This window comes from Triticum aestivum, chromosome 5B (genome assembly GCF_018294505.1).
Source record: "Triticum aestivum cultivar Chinese Spring chromosome 5B, IWGSC CS RefSeq v2.1, whole genome shotgun sequence".
NCBI classification, from domain to species: domain Eukaryota; kingdom Viridiplantae; phylum Streptophyta; class Magnoliopsida; order Poales; family Poaceae; genus Triticum; species Triticum aestivum.
Genome location: NC_057807.1, coordinates 463,681,129 through 463,701,099, shown reverse-complemented (window position 1 = coordinate 463,701,099; position 19,971 = coordinate 463,681,129). Strand labels below are relative to the sequence as shown.

The window sequence follows — 19,971 nt, the reverse complement described above, 5'->3', positions numbered from 1 at the left end:
ATCGTCCTGCGGTTTGATGACATCCACGCTATGTTGAACCTTCATCCGCTGCACTACACCTTCGTTCGGCTATTTTCGCTGAGTATGGAGATGCGGATCATTCGCGACAAGACCCCGGACATCGTGATAGTCGACCCCTTCTACATGCGTGCCAAGATCTTGGGCAGCGCTGGGGACCGGCAAGTCGCGAGTTCTTACCTCGAAGGCGTCATTTCGGCAAACCAAGATAAGGATAACTTCCTCGTGCCTTACTTTCCCGAGTAAGTCCTCCCCTCAATCGGCCCGTAACATATGAATTCTTAGATTTCGATCATTTTTCTTTTAACATTCGTGTTTTCTGCAGTGACACATATTGCACGCTCATCCTCCTAAGCCCCAAATATTCCATGGCCATGTATTTCGACCCGGACCGTCAGTCGAACGTAGACTACACAAATGTCAAGAAGGTTCTTGATGATGTTCTCCCCGGCTACGCCAAATCTGGAGGCACCTTCACCAGGCCTATTCGTAAGTACGGCAAGCACGTGTTCTCCCACAATACGACGTTCTGCTGCGTCAAGCAGATGCCTGGAGGTCAGAAGGGTGCATACTACGCCATCCATCACATGCGGGCGATCGTACGGGACCATCATCAACTTCTGCTACCGAGTAAACTCAAAGAATTGGGCCGCGAGCGTGTCGGCAATCCAGGACGCGGACATCAGACAAGAATTCTTTCGCATCCAGTCGGAGTTTGCGGAAATCATCCATCAAGATGTCCTTCGTACCTCGGGGCAGTTCTACCTCAGAAATCAACCGTCCAACAGTGACATCGACACAATGCTACAAATGCAGGCTGACAACGCCCGTTATTTCATGACTCCCACGATAGACGGCGGCTTCATCCACGCTCCGGTCCCTTGAGTCGAGTCGAAAGCAGTGATGCTGTGTCTAGTTCTGAAACATCGATTGGCTCATGTTGTAATTAAACTTTAATGAACTTGTAGTATGTCTCTTTGGTTTCGAGAGTCGTTCAACTTAGATGTAATCGATGCTATTAATGTCTTGATTTTCTCTTCCGATCGTTCTGTTGCATACTTATATATTGCTTATGTATTGTCTTTGAATTGGTACTAACGTTTTGTTTGGCTAGTGCATAGCGATGCCGTCGTATGTCGTGTACAAGGGTAAGGTTCCCGGAGTCTACGACGACTGGGAGGAGTGTCGGAGACAGGTTCACCGATTCAGCGGTAACAGTTGCAAAGGGTACACCACTAGGGCCGAGGCCGAATCTAGATACGCCCGCTATCTAGCGGAAGAGGGGAGGGAGCGTTAAAGGAACCGGATGAAGACGAGTTTCATCGTGATGATGCTCATCGTGATGACCGCAGCTCTCTTCTATGTGATGGTAGTTTAGATGATCGATATCGACTTGTAATGTGAAGACAAACTCGCTACTCGTGGTCTCGAGACTTGTAATATAATGTTCTATCTTTGTTCGGTCTTTTCAATTCGGAGACTAATATGATGCATTGTATTCGGAGACTAATATGATGAATTGTATTCAGAGACTAATCTTCTATTGTATTCGATGAATCTGTTATTGATGTGTGCTGTCTATATTTTGTCCAATTATACATTTTGTAACCTGTGCAAAAAACAGAAAATAAAAAAATAAAAAAAACCTAATATCCATACTAATGGCGCATCACATCATAGTGCGCCATTAGTTTGCCGAAGTTACTAATAGCGCATCTTGTTGTTGTGCGCCATTAGTATGCCAAAGCACCTGGGTATACATGGCCCCCTGAAAGGCATACTAATGGCGCACTGTTTTATATACTAATAACGCATCTGAGGTCCGCCATTAGTATACCAGATACTAATGGCGCACCAGTGGTGCGCCATTAGTAAAATATACTAATGACGTGGCACTAATGCGTCATTAATGGTCAAATTAGGTGCGCCATTAGTAGGCCTTTTCCTAGTAGTGTTAAGGCCTAAGTTTAGGTATAGCCCTGACTTAACAACAGCAAGTCCAACAAGTTTTTTTTTTGAATAAAAAGGTAGATCACTTTCTACCTTATTCATTCAAAACAGGCGTGAGCCTGGTTGACCAAAGTCAATTACATGAAGGTGATATTGACGCTACACAAAGTATGTAGCCGGTTATCACCAGCGTCCAGCAAGTTCAAGATCATGGCATCGGTTGCAAGGCTCCACAACAGTTAGCTTGATTCCGGATGGAATTTTTGGCTCGACATATGTCTTGATAGCCAAAAGCCCTTTATGAGCCCCCGGCATAAACAGGCGCATCGGGGAACACATGCCAGATTTGTTGGATGAACACCCGCCCCAATGATTGTGTCCTCGTGTGGTGTCCAATGTAAGGCACTCAAGTGACGCCGTATTCTCAATTATATGGCATGTCAGCTCAACTAAGCTCTTCGCGGAGGAGAAACCAATGATCTCCACTGTCTTAAGGTTTTTATGATGGTATCCTGGCATCTGCCTCAAATTTGAAGTATCTCCCGTGACTGACTCATGCTCCATGTTTACCTGTAACACCTGAAGATAATGACAAGCCAAGATATACTTGGGCTAATGGTTCCAGCATTTTTTTTATTAAACATGTTTGCATGATGAACAGTGACTTACATTCAAGATGAATGTCTCCAAAGAAGGAGAAGCGTCAAGAAAGGATATCAGAGAACAATAATCATAGGCCAGAGAAAATGTCATTGCAGCAAGATCAATATTCAAATATTTGAGGTGTAAGAATTTGCTAGGCAGCATTGGTGTGTTGACCTCCTGCACAAAGATATCTCAGATTAGTCGTAGTTCGCATATCATATATCACCCATCTAAGCGTACCTAAGAATTTAGTGGGGGGCAGATTTTTAGAGCCTAGGCTCATGGACACCCTCTATCCATACCCTCCAATATAGCTTTGAGATCCGTGCTAGACAATTAACTTACTGCGTAAAAATTTCTCTTTTTGTTGCTTCCAAATAAAACAACATATGAACTTCAAACTTTGCAAGATAGCAAAACATTCTTACTACAATGAGAGAAAAAACTTATAGATTTTTTTGACGGATATTAATATACAAAATGAGATTTTCTTTATTAAAAAAAAGTTATTTTTAATACTTATGATGGACGGAAAAATCTGAAAGTTTCTTCTCTCATTTGTAGTAAGAATGTTTTGCTATCTTGCAAAAGTTTTAAGTTCATATGTTGTTTTATTTGGAAGAAACAAAAAAGAAAAAAGTTCTTGCATGAATCGCGATGCAGAGATGGATGGCTAGATAAGGGGATGCACCTAAGCCTAAGCTCCACAGGATATTTTCCGAATTTAGTGTATACCTCATTCACTGAACTTAGGGAAAGAGCTTCAATATTTGGCAAGCTGGACGGAAGATCAGCACGAGCGTAACAGACAGCACCAGGGCATGACATGGTGAGCTTCTTCAATTCCAATGCCACTCCAAGTGATATTTGTATTAGGCAGTAACGACTGAAATGAAAACTGGAGAGGTTTGGAGCTTCTCTCTCTATCACCTTCAGACTTGTGCACTCAAGCACCTCCAGGTGTCTGAGCTGTTGCAGATGGAATGGTATCTTTAGGAAAGTTAACGGACTGCAATGGCTGAGCTGCATCTGCAAGAGAGCGGAACAATTGTGGAGAAGGCACCCCAGCTGCTCATCTGTGATACGGACGTAGCACAGATCAAGTCTCGTCATGCTTTTCAAGCCAAGTCCAACAGTGGGAGACAAAAACACCAGGAAAGGTTTAGATTCCGAATCGAGTTTCCACTGCCATAAGCTAAAAGTGACCACGGGAACTTGTAGGATAGGTAGTTTATTCCGGACTCTGCAGAGAGCTGAACAGTGAGCTCTTCAATCCCAGGTGTAACAGCAGTCTGAAGCCAGCTATCAACATTATAGAGCTTGAAATCATACGAATGCAAAACAATCTCGAGTATCTTCACACCAGTGCATGAGCGGTTATTCAAAATGTGGTCAACTTTGCTGGTGAAGTTTCTTGCTAGTTCAACATCTCCACACATAGTCTTATTCATGTCCAGTGCTTTCAAACTGAATGTAAGGTTTGGACGGCCTCTCCATGAACGTAGAAAGGGACGTGACACGCAAGCAGCTCTAGCACCATCTTTCATTGGCAGTAGTGAATGTATACGACACCAGATGTCCTGCATGCACAAGCATGTGAGAAAACCTGAACATGGCCACATGATGATTATTTCAAATACACAAATGAAATACTCCCTCCGTCCCGTGTCGGGGGAATGGATATATCTAGACGTATTTTTAGTTCTAGATACATCCATTTCTATCCATTTCTGCGACAAGTAATTCAGGATGGAGGGAGTACAAGAGAACCATGTGGAGTAACATTTTAACCCAGGTGTTTGCACATGACTGCAAAACGGTGCATAGGGAGATTTGTGCAATTGTGCTGACTGCTGGTAAAGGGTGGTTACTGGCCTATATCTTATTAGTGGTTAATTTGCGAAGACAATCTTACTATCGGCTGCACCCAAGTTTTAACTGCAAAACGCTTATGGCATAGCCTAACTCTATAATGGTACATGGCCAAACAGACACAACTTTCCCATTAAATCACTACTTATACAGAGCACCAGCCACGAACACAAAGATTAAAGGATGCAGTGCACTAGCCATAGCAATTCTAGCACTACCAGCACTAGCAAATTATCCCATACTTTTTCCTCCAAATTGACTACTTCTCAGTTCTAGACTTCTACTAGTATGAAGTCGTATACTTTGCATTGTCCTAAGCTCACTCACACTCTTATGTGATCATGTTAACTGGGAACAGTCTTACCATAAATCGCTGTTGTTAGTGCAAAACACAGTTAATAAAAGTGCAAAACAAAGAAGGATGGAGAGAGCCGCGTTATTGCGGAAGGAATTTGCAGGAAATGAGGAGCTGCCCTTATACCAGAAGGATTTTTGCTCGAACTGCTGTAGGTCAAGATCATTTACTGGTTTAAGAGCCGAATATAAACTAGAGTAGGAAAAATAATACAGTCAACTAGTAGTATGCATAAACAACAAGAACTGAATCTAGATTCCAGACCATAAAACCACCATGTAGATGCATTCCTTTGAAAACGAAGGGAGTAGTATTTGCCAAGTACAGGTCAACCAATTAGCCCATAATCAGAGTTTCATGGCGTACCTCTGGAAGGTGTGGCCCGGGATATTGTATTTCGCCACCTTGAGAACTACCGCTCTGTTCGCAGGGTGAGTCGTTTCTTTCAATCGTTGAACCTGCCGGTCCATCTGCAAACACATAAGGGAAAAGTATATTTTTTGTCCCTCAATTCTTTCAAAAGTTTAGATTCGGTCCTTTAACTTCAAAACCGGCAAAACTTAGTCCCTCAACTCTTTAAACCGGATATGTTTAGTCCTTGTCTCAGCCGACCCGGTATTGCTGGTGACACAACGTGGTTTTGACCGGTCTTCGCTGACGTGGCACAATTTCTCTCTCCTACTCATCATATCTCTTCTTCCTCTCATCTCTCTTTAGTGAGCATTTGATCGAACAACTCGTGTGCGCGCCTGCACTCCCGCCAACGGCACCACTTCGTCGTCCCCCTACGCAACACCAGCTAGGAACACGCTGACGGCACCACCAGCCGGAGCTACACGCGTTGGATGGTCGTCGATGTCAGCCGCCGGGTCCCGTGGCTCGCCCTCTCGACATGTCGATGATGGCCGCCGGTTGTAGACGTTGCGGAGGCGCTTGTCTTCGCCGGATTCTTCCTCGTCAGTCGTCACTGATGGTCGATGGCGGACAGGTTGTTGGTCTTGAGGCGCACAGCCGCGAGCAACACATGGTCTACAAATCTCGCTGCCGCGAGCCTCACACACCTCGTCGCATCCGCGGTAGCTCCGAACTGTCGCTGGGGACTGGGGTCGCTGGATCGTGCGTCTCTTGCCGAGCAAACCATCGCCATGCAGCGCCCTCTGCACCTCGGTTCTCTGCGGGGCCGACGCTTCTCCGCCGCCGAACTGCCTATCCCCGCGCAGCACTCGCTGCTGCCATTGGTGCACCGGTGCACCCTTGGTCGCCATTGTCGTGCCACAACTCGCATCTGTTACATCATGCTAGAGCGTCGCCGCCGTCGTCATACCACAAATCGCGGTCGTCTCCATCACAGGATGGAGCGCGCCCGTGCCTACGCTGCAGAAGTACAGGGCATGCCTCACACGTGGGGCGTCCCTGGCTGCATTGTTGGTCCTCGGTGCAACGCTTCCTCCGGTGCTTGCACAATACCGCTTTGACCATGCAGCTAAACAGGGTTCGACCGATTCAAAGACTAAATTTATCCCGTTTTGAAAGTTGGGGGACTAAACTTTGCTGGTATTGAAGTTGAGGGATCAATTCTATACTTGCCATAGAATTGAGGGACCAAAAATATACTTTTTCCAACACATAATAATTCGTTATACTCCTTCCTCCGTTCCTAAATATTTGTCTTTGTAAAGATTTCAATAAGTGACTACATACGGAGCAAAATAAGTGAATTTACACTCTAAAATATGTCTATATACATCCGTATGTGGTTGTCCATTTAAAATCTCTAAAAAGACAGATATTTAGGAACGGAGGGAGTAATAAGTAGACAGATACATGAAAACAAAAGGAGTCAAGCATGAGAATGCACAATTATACATGCAGAAACCCAAATAGTTTTGTCTCAAACAACTTTAACCAACAGAAAATAGTAGTTTCTCATCCAAAAAGTTTTGTCTCGGATCCAATGTATGTTTACTATGTTTTTCTTTTAGGATTACTATGTATGTGTACTATGTATTTGAGTGGTTACCAATGTTATAGCAATTTTTTCATTATAACATGGGTACATATATGAACCACGCAGATTGAACCAAAAACCAAAAAAGGAATGATCTTTCCCTACCGACAACTCCCTAAACCACAATATAAGCTAACTTAACTTCGGACTTAATAGTTGATTTATCCCCAAATTGATCTTTTCTATGAAGAGAGAGAGCGGGATTAGAAACCTAGCTTCTATATGCAACAAAAGCAAGACAAGAAAAGAAAAGCGCTCAGATAAACATACCGACGATCGAATCTCGGGCAAGTAACATACCGATGACAAAGGGAACAATATATGTTGTTATGCGGTTTGACTGATAAAGATCTTCATAGAATATGTTGGAACCAATATGAGCATCCAGGTTCCGCTATTGGTTATTGGCCGTAGACGTGTCTCGGTCATGTCTACATAGTTCTCAAACCCGTAGTGTCCGCACGCTTAACGTTCGATGACGATTAGTATTACGAGTTTATGTGATATGATGTACCGACGGTTGTTTGGAGTCCCGGATGTGATCACGGACATGATGAGGAGTCTCGAAATGGTCGAGACATAAAGATTGATATATTGAACGGCTATATTCGGACACCGGAAGTGTTTCGGATAAAATCGGAGTGCCGGAGGGTTATCGGAACCCCCGGGGGAACTAATGGGCCTCTATGGGCCTTAGTGGAGAGAGAGAGGGGCGGCCAGGGCAGGCCGCACGCCCCCTCTTCCTTGAGTCCGAATAGGACAAGGAAGGGGGCCGGCTCCCCCCTTTCCTCCCCCCTCTCCCTCTCCTTCCTTTCCCCTCTCTCCATTTAGGTGGAAACCTACTAGGACTTGGAGTCCTAGTAGGATTCCCCTCTTGGGGCGCGCCAAGGAGGGCCGTCCGGCCTCCCCCTCTCCCCTTTATATACGGAGGAGGGGGGCACCCCATAGACACACAAGTTGATCAAGTTGATCTTTTAGCCATGTGCGGTGCCCCCCTCCATAGATTTCCACCTCGGTCATATCATCGTAGTGCTGAGGCGAAGCCCTGCGGCGGTAACTTCATCATCACCGTCACCATCCCATCGTGCTGACGAAACTCTCCCTCGACCTCAGCTGGATCTAGAGTTCATGGGACGTCACCGAGCTGAACGTGTGCAGATCGCGGAGGTGCCGTACTTTCAGTACTAGGATCGGTCGGATCGTGAAAACGTACGACTACATCAACTGTGTTGTCATAACGCTTCCACTTTCGGTCTACGAGGGTACATAGACGACACTCTCCCCTCGCGTTGCTATGCATCACCTAGATAGATCTTGTGTGATCGTAGGAATTTTTCTGAAATTACTGCGTTCCCCAATAGTGGCATCTGAGCCAGGTCTATGTGTAGATGTTATATGCACGAGTAGAACACAAAGAGTTGTGGGCGATAATAGTCATACTGCTTACCAGCATGTCATACTTTGATTCGGTATTGTTGGATGATGCGACTCAGACTGACATTATGCGTACGCTTACACAAGACTGGTTCTACCGACGTGCTTCAGACACAGGTGGCTAGTGAGTGTCTGTTTCTCCAACTTTAGTTGAATCGAGTGTGGCTACGCCCAGTCCTTGTTGAAGGTTAAAACAGCACACTTGACGAAAAATCGTTGTGGTTTTGATGCGTAGGTAAGAACGGTTCTTGCTAGAAGCCCATAGCAGCCACGTAAAACTTGCAACAACAAAGTAGAGGACGTCTAACTTGTTTTTGCAGGGCATGTTGTGATGTGATATGGTCAAGACGTGATGATATATAAATTGTTGTATGAGATGATCATGTTTTGTAACAAAGTTATCGGCAACTGGCAGGATCCATATGGTTGTTGCTTTATTGTATGCAATGCAATCGCCATGTAATTGTTTTACTTTATCACTAAGCGGTAGCGATAGTCGTAGTAACAATAGTTGGCGAGACGACAACGATGCTACGATGGAGATCAATGTGCCGCGCCGGTGACGATGGAGATCATGACAATGCTTCGGTGATGGAGATCATGAGCACAAGATGATGATGGCCATATCATGTCACATATTTTGATTGCATGTGATGTTTATCCTTTATGCATCTTATTTTGCTTAGTACGGCGGTAGCATTATAAGATGATCCCTTACTAAATTTCAAGGTATAAGTGTTCTCCCTGAGTATGCACCGTTGCTACAGTTTGTTGTGCCGAGATACCACATGATGATCGGGTGTGATAAGCTCTATGTTCACATACAACGGGTGCAAGCCAGTTTTGCACACGCAGAATACTCGGGTTAAACTTGACGAGCCTAGCATATGCAGATATGGCCTCGGAACACTGAGACCGAAAGGTCGAGCGTGAATCATATAGTAGATATGATCAACATAGTGATGTTCACCATTGAAAACTACTCCATCTCACGTGATGATCGGACATGGTTTAGTTGATTTGAATCACGTGATCACTTAGATGATTAGAGGGATGTCTATCTAAGTGGGAGTTCTTAAGTAATATGATCAATTGAACTTTAATTTAACATGAACTTAGTACCTGATAGTATTTTGCATGTCTATGTTGTTGTAGATCAATGGCATGTGCTACCGTTCCTTTGAATTTTAATGTGTTCCTAGAGAAATCTAAGTTGAAAGATGATGGCAGCAACTACATGGATTGGGTCCGTAACTTGAGGATTATCCTCATTGTTGCATAGAAGAATTACGTCCTGGAAGCACCGTTGGGTGCCAGGCCCGCTGCAGATGCTACTGATGATGTTAAGAACGCCTGGTAGAGCAAAGCTGATGACTACTCGATAGTTTAGTGTGCCATGCTTTACGGTTTAGAACCAAGACTTCAACAATGTTTTGAAAGTCATGGAGCATATGAGATATTCCAGGAGTTGAAGTTAATATTTCAAGCAAATGGCCGGATTGAGAGATATGAAGTCTCTAATAAGTTCTATAGCTGTAAAATGGAGGAGAATAGTTCTGTCAGTGAACACATACTCAGAATGTCTGGGTACCACAACCACTTGACTCAACTGGGAGTTAATCTTCCTGATGATAGTGTCATTGACAGAGTTCTTCAATCACTGCCACCAAGCTACAAAAGCTTCGTGATGAAATATAGTATGCAAGGGATGAACAAGACTATTCCCGAGCTCTTCGCAACGCTAAAGGCTACGGAGGTAGAAATCAAAAAGGAGCATCAACTGTTGATGGTCAACAAGACCACTAGTTTCAAGAAAAAGGGCAAAGGGAAGAAGGGGAACTTCAAGAAGAACGGCAAAAAGGTTGCTGCTCAAGAGAAGAAACCCAAGTCTGGACCTAAGCCTGAAACTGAGTGCTTCTACCGCAAAGGGACTGGTCACTGGAAGCGGAACTGCCCCAAGTATTTGGTGGATAAGAAGGATGGCAAAGTGAAAGGTATATTTGATATACATGTTATTGATGTGTACTTAACTAATGCTAGCAGTAGCGCCTGGGTATTTGATACTGGTTCTGTTGCTCATATTTGCAACTCGAAACAGGGGCTATAGATTAAGCGAAGATTGGCTAAGGACGGGGTGATGATGCGCGTAGGAAATGGTTCCAAGATCGATGTGATCACCGTCGGCACGCTACCTCTACATCTATCATCGGGATTAGTTTTAGACCTAAATAATTGTTATTTGGTGCTAGCATTGAGCATGGACATTATATCTGGATCTTGTTTAATGCGAGACAGTTATTCACTTAAATCAAAGAATAATGGTTGTTCTATTTATATGAGTAATATCTTTTATAGTCATGCACCCTTGTTGAGTGGTCTATTTTTGTTGAATCTCGATAGTGATGATACACATATTCATAGTATTGAAGCCAAAAGATACAAGGTTAATAATGATAGTGCAACTTATTTGTGGCACTGCCGTTTGGGTCATAGCAGTGTAAAGCGCATGAAGAAACTCCATGTTAATGGACTTTTGGAATCACTTGATTATGAATCACTTGGTGCTTGCAAACTGTGCCTTATGGGCAAGATGACTAAAACTCCGTTCTCCGGAACAATGGAATGAGTTACTGACTTGTTGGAAATAATACATACCAATGTATGAAGTCCAATGAGTAGTGAGGCTCGTGGTGGGTATCATTATTTTCTTACCTTCACAGATGATTTGAGCAGATATAGTTATATCTACTTAATGAAGCATAAGTCTGAAACATATGAAAAGTTCAAAGAATTTTCAGGGTGAAGTGGAAAATTGTCGTAATAAGAAAATAAAATTTCTACGATCTGGTCGTGGAGGAGAATATTTGAGTTACAAGTTTGGTCTTCATTTGAATCAACATAGGATAGTTTCATAATTAACGCCACCTGGAACACCACAGCAAAATGGTGTATCCGAACGTCGTAATTGTACTTTATTAGATATGGTGCGATCTATGCTGTCTCTTACTAATTTACCGCTATCGTTTTGGGGTTATGGTTTAGAGACGGCTGCATTCACTTTAAATAGGGCACCATCAAAATCCGTTAATACGGCGCCTTATGGACTGTGGTTTGGCAAGAAACCAAAGTTGTCATTTCTTAAAGTTTGGGGCTACGATGCTTATGTGAAAAAGCTTCAACCTGATAAGTTTGAACCCAAATCAGAGAAGTGCGTCTTCAAAGGATACCCAAAGGAAATTGTTGGGTACACCTTCTATCACAGATCTGAAGGCAAAATCTTTGTTGCTAAGAATGGATCCTTTCTAGAGAAGGAGTTTCTCTCGAAAGAAGTGAGTGGGAGGAAAGTAGAACTTGATGAGGTAGTTGTACCTTCTCCCTTGTTGGAAAGTAGTTCATCACAGAAATCAGTTCCCGTGATTCCTACACCGATTGGTGAGGAAGCTAATGATGATGATCATAAAGCTTTAGATCAAGTTACTACCGAACCTCATAGGTCTTCTAGAGTAAGATCTGCACGAGAGTGGTACGATAATCCTGTTCTGGAAGTCATGTTACTAGACCATGATGAACCTACGAACTATGGGGAAGCGATGATGAGCCTAGATTCCGCGAAATGGCTTGAGGCCATGAAATCTGAGATGGGATCCATGTATGAGGACAAAGTGTGGACTTTGGTGGACTTGCCCGATGATCGGTAAGACATAGAAAATAAATGGATCTTTAAGAAGAAGACCGACGCAAATGGTAATGTTACTGTTTACAAAGCTCGACCTGTTGCGAAAAGGTTTTCGACAAGTTCAAGGAGTTGACTACGATGAGACTTTCTCACCCGTAGCGATTCTTAAGTCTGTCCGAATCATGTTAGCAATTGCCGCATTTTATGTTTATGAGCAGATGGATGTCAAAACTGCATTCTTGAATGGATTTCTGGAAGAAGAGTTGTATATGATGCAACCAGAAGGTTTTGTCGATCCAAAGGGTGCTAACAAAGTGTGCAAGCTCCAGTGATCCATTTATGGACTGGTGCAAGCCTCTCGGAGTTGGAATAAATGCTTTGATAGTGTGATCGAAGCATATGGTTTTATACAGACTTTTGGAGAAGCCTGTATTTACAAGAAAGTGAGTGGGAGATCTGTAGCATTTCTGATTTTATATGTGGATGACATATTGTTGATTGGAAATGATATAGAATTTCTGGATAGCATAAAGGGATACCTGAATAAGAGTTTTTCTATGAAAGACCTCGGAGAAGCTGCTTACATATTGGGCATCAAGATCTATAGAGATAGATCAAGACGCTTAATTGTACATTCACAAAGCACATACCTTGATAAAGTTTTGAAGAAGTTCAAAAAGGATCATTCAAAGAAAGGGTTCTTGCCTGTGTTACAAGGTGTGAAGTTGATTCAAACTCAATGCCCGACCACTGCAGAAGATAGAGATAAAATGAAAGTCATTTCCTATGCTTCAGCCACAGGTTCTATCATGTATGCAATGCTGTGTACCAGACCTGATGTGTGCCTTGCTATAAGCATAGCAGGGAGGTACCAAAGTAATCCCGGAGTGGAGCATTGGACAACAGTCAAGAACATCCTGAAATACCTGAAAAGGACTAAGGATATGTTTCTCGTTTATGGAGGTGAAAAAGAGCTCGTCGTAAATGGTTACGTTGATGCAAGCTTTGACACTGATCTGGATGACTCTAAGTCACGAACCGGATACGTATTTTTTTTGAAAGCTTGGGACAGTGAGGGTTGATACGTCTCCAACGTATCTATAATTTTTGATTGTTCCATGCTATTATATTACCCCTTTTGGATGTTTATGGGCTTTATTCTACGTATTTATATCATTTTTGGGACTAACCTACTAACCGGAGGCCCAACCCATATTGCTGTTTTTTTTGCCTATTTCAGTATTTCGAAGAAAAGGAATATCAAATGGAGTCCAAGTGGAATGAAACCTTCGGGAGCGTGATTTTTGGAACGAACGTGATCCGGAGAACTTGGAGTGCAAGTCAAGAAGCAAAAGAGGCGGCCAGGAGATAGGAGGGCGCGCCCACCCCTCTTGGGCGCACCCCCTGTCTCCTGGGCCCCACGAGCGGCCACAGACGTACTTCTTCCTCTTATATATACCTACGTACCCCAAAAACATCCAGGGAGCCAACAAAAAACAATTTCCACTGCTGTAACCTTCTGTATCCACGAGATCCCATCTTGGAGCCTTCGCCGGCGCTCTGCCATAGACCTTGGAGAACTTGGAATCGACCATGGAGGGCTTCTACATCAACACCATAGCCCCTCCGATGAGTTTTGAGTAGTTTACCATAGACCTTCGGGTCCATAGCTAGATGGCTTCTTCTCTCTTTTTGGATCTCAATACAATGTTCTCCCCCTCTCTTGTGGAGATCTATTCGATGTAAACTCTTTTTGCGGTGTGTTTGTCGAGATCCGATGAATTGTGGGTTTATGATCAAGTTTATCTATGAGAAATATTTGAATCTTCTCTGAATTCTTTTTTGTATGATTGAGTTATCTTTGCAAGTCTCTTCGAATTATCAGTTTGGTTTGGCCTACTAGATTGATCTTTCTTGCCATGGGAGAAGTGCTTAGCTTTGGGTTCAATCTTGCGGTGTCCTTACCCAGTGACAGAAAGGGTTGCAAGGCACGTATTATATTGTTGCCATCGAGGATAAAAAGATGGGGTTTATATCATATTGCTTGAGTTTATCCCTCTACATCATGTCATCTTTCTTAATGCGTTACTATGTTCTTATGAACTTAATACTCTAGATGCATGCTGGATAGCGGTCGATGTGTGGAGTAATAGTAGTAGATGCAGGCAGGAGTCGGTCTACTTGTCACGGACGTGATGCCTATATACATGATCATGCCTAGATAATCTCATAATTATTCGCTTTTCTATCAATTGCTCGACAGTAATTTGTTCACCCACTGTAATACTTATGCTATCTTGAGAGAAGCCACTAGTGAAACCTATGGCCCCCGGGTCTATCTTTTATCATATAAGCTTTCAATCTACTTTTATTTTCATCTTTATCTATATTATAAAATACCAAAAATATATTTATCTTATCATACTATCTCTATCAGATCTCACTTTCGCAAGTGGTCGTGAAGGGATTGACAACCCCTTTATTGCGTTGGTTGCGAGTTCTTTGTTTGTTTGTGTAGGTGCGTGGGACTTTTGAGGAGCCTCCTACTGGATTGATACCTTGGTTCTCAAAAACTGAGGGAAATACTTACGCTACTTTGCTGCATCACCCTTTCCTCTTCTAGTAAAACCAACGCAAGCTCAAGACGTAGTAAGAAGGATTTCTGGCGCCATTGCCGAGGAGGTCTTCGCTCAAGTCAAGGCATACCAAGTACCCATCACAAACTCATCTCCCTCGCATTTACATTATTTGCCATTTGCCTCTCATTTTCCTCTCCCCCACTTCATCCTTGCCGTTTTATTCGCCCTCTCTTTCCCAATCTTCTCCTCTCTTTTTTGCTTGCCCTTTCGTTTGCTTGTTTGGTTGGAATAGATGCTTATTTATTCCTAAACAGAACCTAAGATCTATGAATCCTCATCCGCTTGCTAATATTTTTAAGAGATCCAATTATGATGAACCAATTGCTAGTGAGTTTTGTGCACTAGATTATCTTTATAAAGCTTTGCTTGAAATTTGTGAATCTGAAAATTATGATGAAGAAATTTATGAAGAGATTCACGATGACTCTTTGAATAAAAAGCATGATTGCAATGATTTTACTATAAATTCTCTTGATGTCAATTGTGCTAATAATATGCAAAACCCTAAGCTTGGGGATGCTAGTTTAACTTTGCCTACTACTTGTTGCAATAATCATGATTGGGGTGATTCTTCTTATGATCTTGAGAATTTATTTAAGCCCCATGAGAATATGAGATTGGTAATAGTGTTTGCAATAATATTGAAAGTGGGTTTAGAAGAGTGTCAACTTTAGATCCCACATATTTGGAGAATGTTCAATCTTATGATATTTTTGATAAAAGTGGGTTTGGAGAGGTCATGACTTTAGTTAATGATAATCCCACTATTTTGGAAGAGTGTCAACTTTACATGCATGTGGATCGTGTTGAGAATATGTGTGATATCTATTTTGTTGAATTTGCTTATGATCCTACATGTAATTATTATGAGAAAGGAAAATATGGTTGTAGAAAATTTCATGTTACTAAATTACCTCTCATCATGTTGAGATTGCTATCGTCTCTTTCTCCTTCCTTGCATATGCTAGTTTTTGCTTGTCTTGCAAATTTGTTTGCTTATAATATGCCTATGCATAGGAAGTATGTTAGACTTAGATGTGTTTGTCACATGTTTCATGATGCTCTCTTTGCGCTTCAATTCTTGTCTTTCATGTGAGCATCATTAAAATTATCAATGCCTAGCTAAAAGGCTTTAAAGAAAAGCGCTTGTTGGGAGACAACCCAATATATATTTTTCTTCGCTGATTATTTAATAAATTTTTGCATCTACCTTCTGTTTAGATGTGTTTTTATGTTTAATTAGTGTTTGAGCCAAGTAAAACCTATAGGATGACCTATGATGATAGTTGATTTGATTCTGCTGAAAAACAGAAACTTGGCGCGCACGAAATTAGTTTTGTTAAATCACAGAAACATGCTTTTGCGTTGATTATTTTTGCTGCTGATCAATAGACAAATTTTCCAGGAATTCCTATTTTGGTAGGGTTTTTAGAGTTCCAGAAGTTTGCGTTAGTTACAGATTGCTACAGACTGTTCTGTTTTTGTCAGATTCTGTTTTTCGTGTGTTGTTTGCTTATTTTGATGCATCTATGGCTAGTAAAATAGTTTATAAACCATAGAGAAGTTGGAATATAGTAGGTTTAACACCAATATAAATAAAGAATGAGTTAATTACAGTACCTTATGTGGTGGTTTTGTTTTCTTTCACTAACGGAGCTTATAAGATTTCTTGTTGAGTTTTGTGTTGTGAAGTTTTCAAGTTTTGGGTAAAGATTTGATGGACTATGGAATAAGGAGTGGCAAGAGCCTAAGCTTGGGGATGCCCATTGAGGGAGTCCTGGATTAGGGGTGTCCGGATGGCCGGATTATGACCTTTGGCCGGACTCCCGGACTATGAAGATACAAGATTGAAGACTTCGTCCCGTGTCCGGATAAGGACTTTCCTTGGCGTGGAAGGCAAGCTTGGCGATACGATATGAAGATCTCCTCCCATTGTAACCGACTCTATGTAACCCTAGCCCTCTCCGGTGTCTATATAAACCGGAGAGGTTTAGTCCGTAGGACGAAAAACAATCATACCATAGGCTAGCTTCTAGGGTTTAGCCTCTCTGATCTCGCGGTAGATCAACTCTTGTAATACCCATACCATCAATATTAATCAAGCAGGAGTAGGGTTTTACCTCCACCGAGAGGGCCTGAACCTGGGTAAAAACATCGTGTCCCTTGTCTCCTGTTACCATCCGCCTAGACGCACAGTTCGGGACCCCCTACCCGAGATCCGCCTGTTTTGACACCGACATTGGTGCTTTCATTGAGAGTTCCTCTGTGCCGTCACCTTCAGGAGGGATGCTGCACCCCGTCTTTAAAGATGGCGCTATCGCTAAAGGAGCTTTGGCTGTCGGTCAACTCTTTGGCTAGGCAGGTTCTTGATGACCGCCTGTTCGGCCGCCGCGCCGACGATGACCTCTCAGGCCATCGAAAGCAATCTTCACATCAGCTCGGAACTTGCCGAGCAGTTAGATCCGACGGAGCTCTCTTCCTTGAACGAGCTCCTGGATCGCATTGCCGCCCTGGGAGTCGCTACAGATTATGGCCGGATCGGGCTTAAACCCGACCAGAGAGAGATCGACTCTCCCCAGGTTACCCACCATGTTGAAGTGGTGGAAGAACAATGCGGCGCATCTTCGCCCGCTCTAAGGACCAGATGTGTCCGGACCCCTCCAAGCCGGATACCGCGGAGGGGAGGATGTTGCCCAAGTCCTGAACTTAAAGTCAGGCAGCAGGCCTGATTCATTGAATAACGTCCAAGAAAGCAAGCCTCCGAATTCGGAAACCTCTTAGCCCCTGAATCTTTTATCGGGCAGGGTTCCGGATTTAAATCCACCCGCCCACCCAACTATAAGGGATTTATCCCAAATACGGCAAGCGTCCGGGGAAACAGTACACCACTATTGGGCCAGATTCCTCCTAGTCATGAACAGGATAAGGGACTGCCGTGAGGAAGAAGCAGTTTCATTCTTCTGTAACAATTGCACGGACATCGGAATCCTCAACGCCATAAGTCGCCGCGAAATTACACGCTTTGACAACTTGACATCCATAGTACAAAAGTACTGTGCAACAGGAAGCGTTCGGAAAACCGAAAATAAATTCTGGGACAATCCGGCCCTGAATTCAACACGAGTCCGAAACAAAAGGGCGCATTATCGCCAGACACCTGAGCCAAACATCAAAAAACAAAAACCCTCTATAGGGTATGGGACCGTACTGGAGGGATGGCTCAGTGGACCCTGTAAAATTCATAGTTCAGGGGAAGTCACACCAACTCATAGCCTTAGAGCATGTTGGATACTCCGGCAGGTGGCCAGAAGTGGCGAGGAGCTTCTAACTCCAGAATCCGAAGAACACCACCCCAGAAACGCCAGTACGGTGTCGACAGTCTTCGAGACCTTCGCATCAAACAACGCGAGGAAACGAACCCTCCACAACCTTGCCGAAGTCTACCAAGTAGCAACAATAAACCCATGGAGTGACATGGCTATTACTTTTAATACCAGTGACGAACCTAATTTTCCGGATAGCCCGAGCACCAGCCGCATTGGTCCTCAGTCTGATAGTGGACGGCTTCCGAGTTACAAAGGTACTCATGGACGGCGGTAGCGGACTTAACCTCATCTACGAGGAAACCCTGCGAAAAATGGAAATAGACTGGAGTCGCATTGAGCGAAGCAACACAACCTTCAGAGGAATAATACCAAGCCGGGAAGCGTGCTGTTCAGAAAAGATCACACTGGATGTGGTGTTCGGCACGCCGGATAATTACAGATCCGAGGAGGTCACATTTCAAGTGGCCCCGTTCAACAGCGGATAACACGCTCTGCTAGGGCGAGAAGCATTTACAATTTTCCAAGCCATACCCCACTATGGTTACATGAAGCTCAAAATGCCCGGACCCAACGGAATCATCACTCTTACAAGTGATCCGGACACAGCGCTCCGCGCCGAAAACAAGACAGCCGCACTGGCCCTGGAGGCATTATCCGAAGCCCTAGCGGCCGAGGAACTAACTGCGTTGCGCTCCACGGTGGACCGGGACGATGTGATACTAGATAAGAGATCCAAGTCCACCTCCTTCAAACCAGTGGACGAAATAGTCAAATTCCAAGTCCATCCAACGGACCCCACAAAAACGGCATCCATCGGGGGACAACTAAAACCCGACATAGATGCCGCACTCAGAGAATTCCTGCGAGAAAATTGGGACATTTTCGCCTGGCACCCCTCGGACATGCCAGGCATCCCACGCAGGCTGGCTGAGCATAGCCTGAACATCCTAAAGGGGTTTAAACCCGTTAAGCAGACTCTGCGGTGTTTTTCCGAACCCAAGAGACAAGCCATGGGAGAGGAGCTAGCAAAACTACTGGAAGCCGGATTCATCAGAGATATGAAACATCCAGATTGGCTAGCAAACCTGGTGATGGTACCAAAGAAGGACAAATCCTGGCGCCTATGTGTCGATTTCAAAGACCTAAATAAAGCCTACCTGAAGGATCCCTTTCCCCTCCCCCGAATTGATCAAATCATCGACGCCACTGCAGGACACGATTCATTGTGTTTCCTCGATGCATACTCTGGCTACCACCAAATCAAGATGGCAGAGTCAGACCAAGCCGCAACGGCATTCATCACCCCGTACGGCCCATTCTGCTTCAACATGATGCCCTTCGGGCTCAAAAACGCCGGCACAACATATCAGCGCATGATTCAGACATGTCTGGCCAACCAGATCGGCAAAATAGTTGAAGCATACGTAGATGACGTGGTCATCAAATCCAAACATGTCGAAACTTTAGTAGACGACTTGAGGCTCACGTTCGACAATCTTCGCGCATATGACATTAAGCTCAACCCAGAAAAATGCGTTTTCGGCGTGCCAGCCGGAAAGCTCTTGGGCTTCATTGTATCCGGTAGAGGAATTGAAGCAAACCCGGCCAAAATCCGAGCTCTGTCGCAATTGGATATCCCAAAAGACCTCAAGCAGATACAAAAATTGACCGGATGTGTGGCGGCTCTAAGCCGCTTTATCTCCTGCTTAGGAGAAAAGGCATTACCCCTTTATCGCCTCCTGTGGCGCACCGAACACTTCGAGTGGACGGATGCCGCCACGGCCGGACTCGAAGAAATCAAAGCCATACTGGCAACAAATCCGGTCCTGGCCGCGCCCAACGCGGGCGAACCAATGCTATTATACATCGCGGCAACCCATCAAGTTGTAAGCGCGGTGCTCGTCGTCGAACGAGAAACGGACGGACACAAGTTCCCTCTCCAAAAACCAGTTTACTACGTGTCCACTGTCCTAACTCCATGCAAGTCACAGTACCCGCATTATCAGAAGATGGCATACGCGGTGTTCATGGCATCCCGAAAGCTGCGA

The 19,971-nt window shown here is 44.0% G+C and overlaps 1 protein-coding gene across 1 annotated transcript; it reads right to left on the bottom strand.

Annotated features, from left to right (window-relative positions):
• Positions 1–2,193: 2,193 nt before the first annotated feature.
• LOC123116446 (uncharacterized) lies at positions 2,194–4,177 on the bottom strand. Its single transcript, XM_044537402.1, has 2 exons — positions 3,349–4,177; positions 2,194–2,790 (listed from the first exon to the last, which is right to left on the bottom strand). Exons 1-2 carry the CDS (start codon positions 3,724–3,726, stop codon positions 2,605–2,607), a joined length of 564 nt encoding a protein of 187 aa, XP_044393337.1. The 5' UTR covers positions 3,727–4,177; the 3' UTR covers positions 2,194–2,604.
• Positions 4,178–19,971: the final 15,794 nt, after the last annotated feature.

Coding starts and splice junctions, on each gene's coding strand:
- LOC123116446 (XM_044537402.1), bottom strand. CDS start 3,726: ATGACGAGACTTGATCTGTGCTACGTCCGTATCACAGATGAGCAGCTG. Junction 2,791..3,348: donor CCCTAAGTTCAGTGAATGAG/GTATACACTAAA, acceptor ATCTTTGTGCAG/GAGGTCAACACACCAATGCT.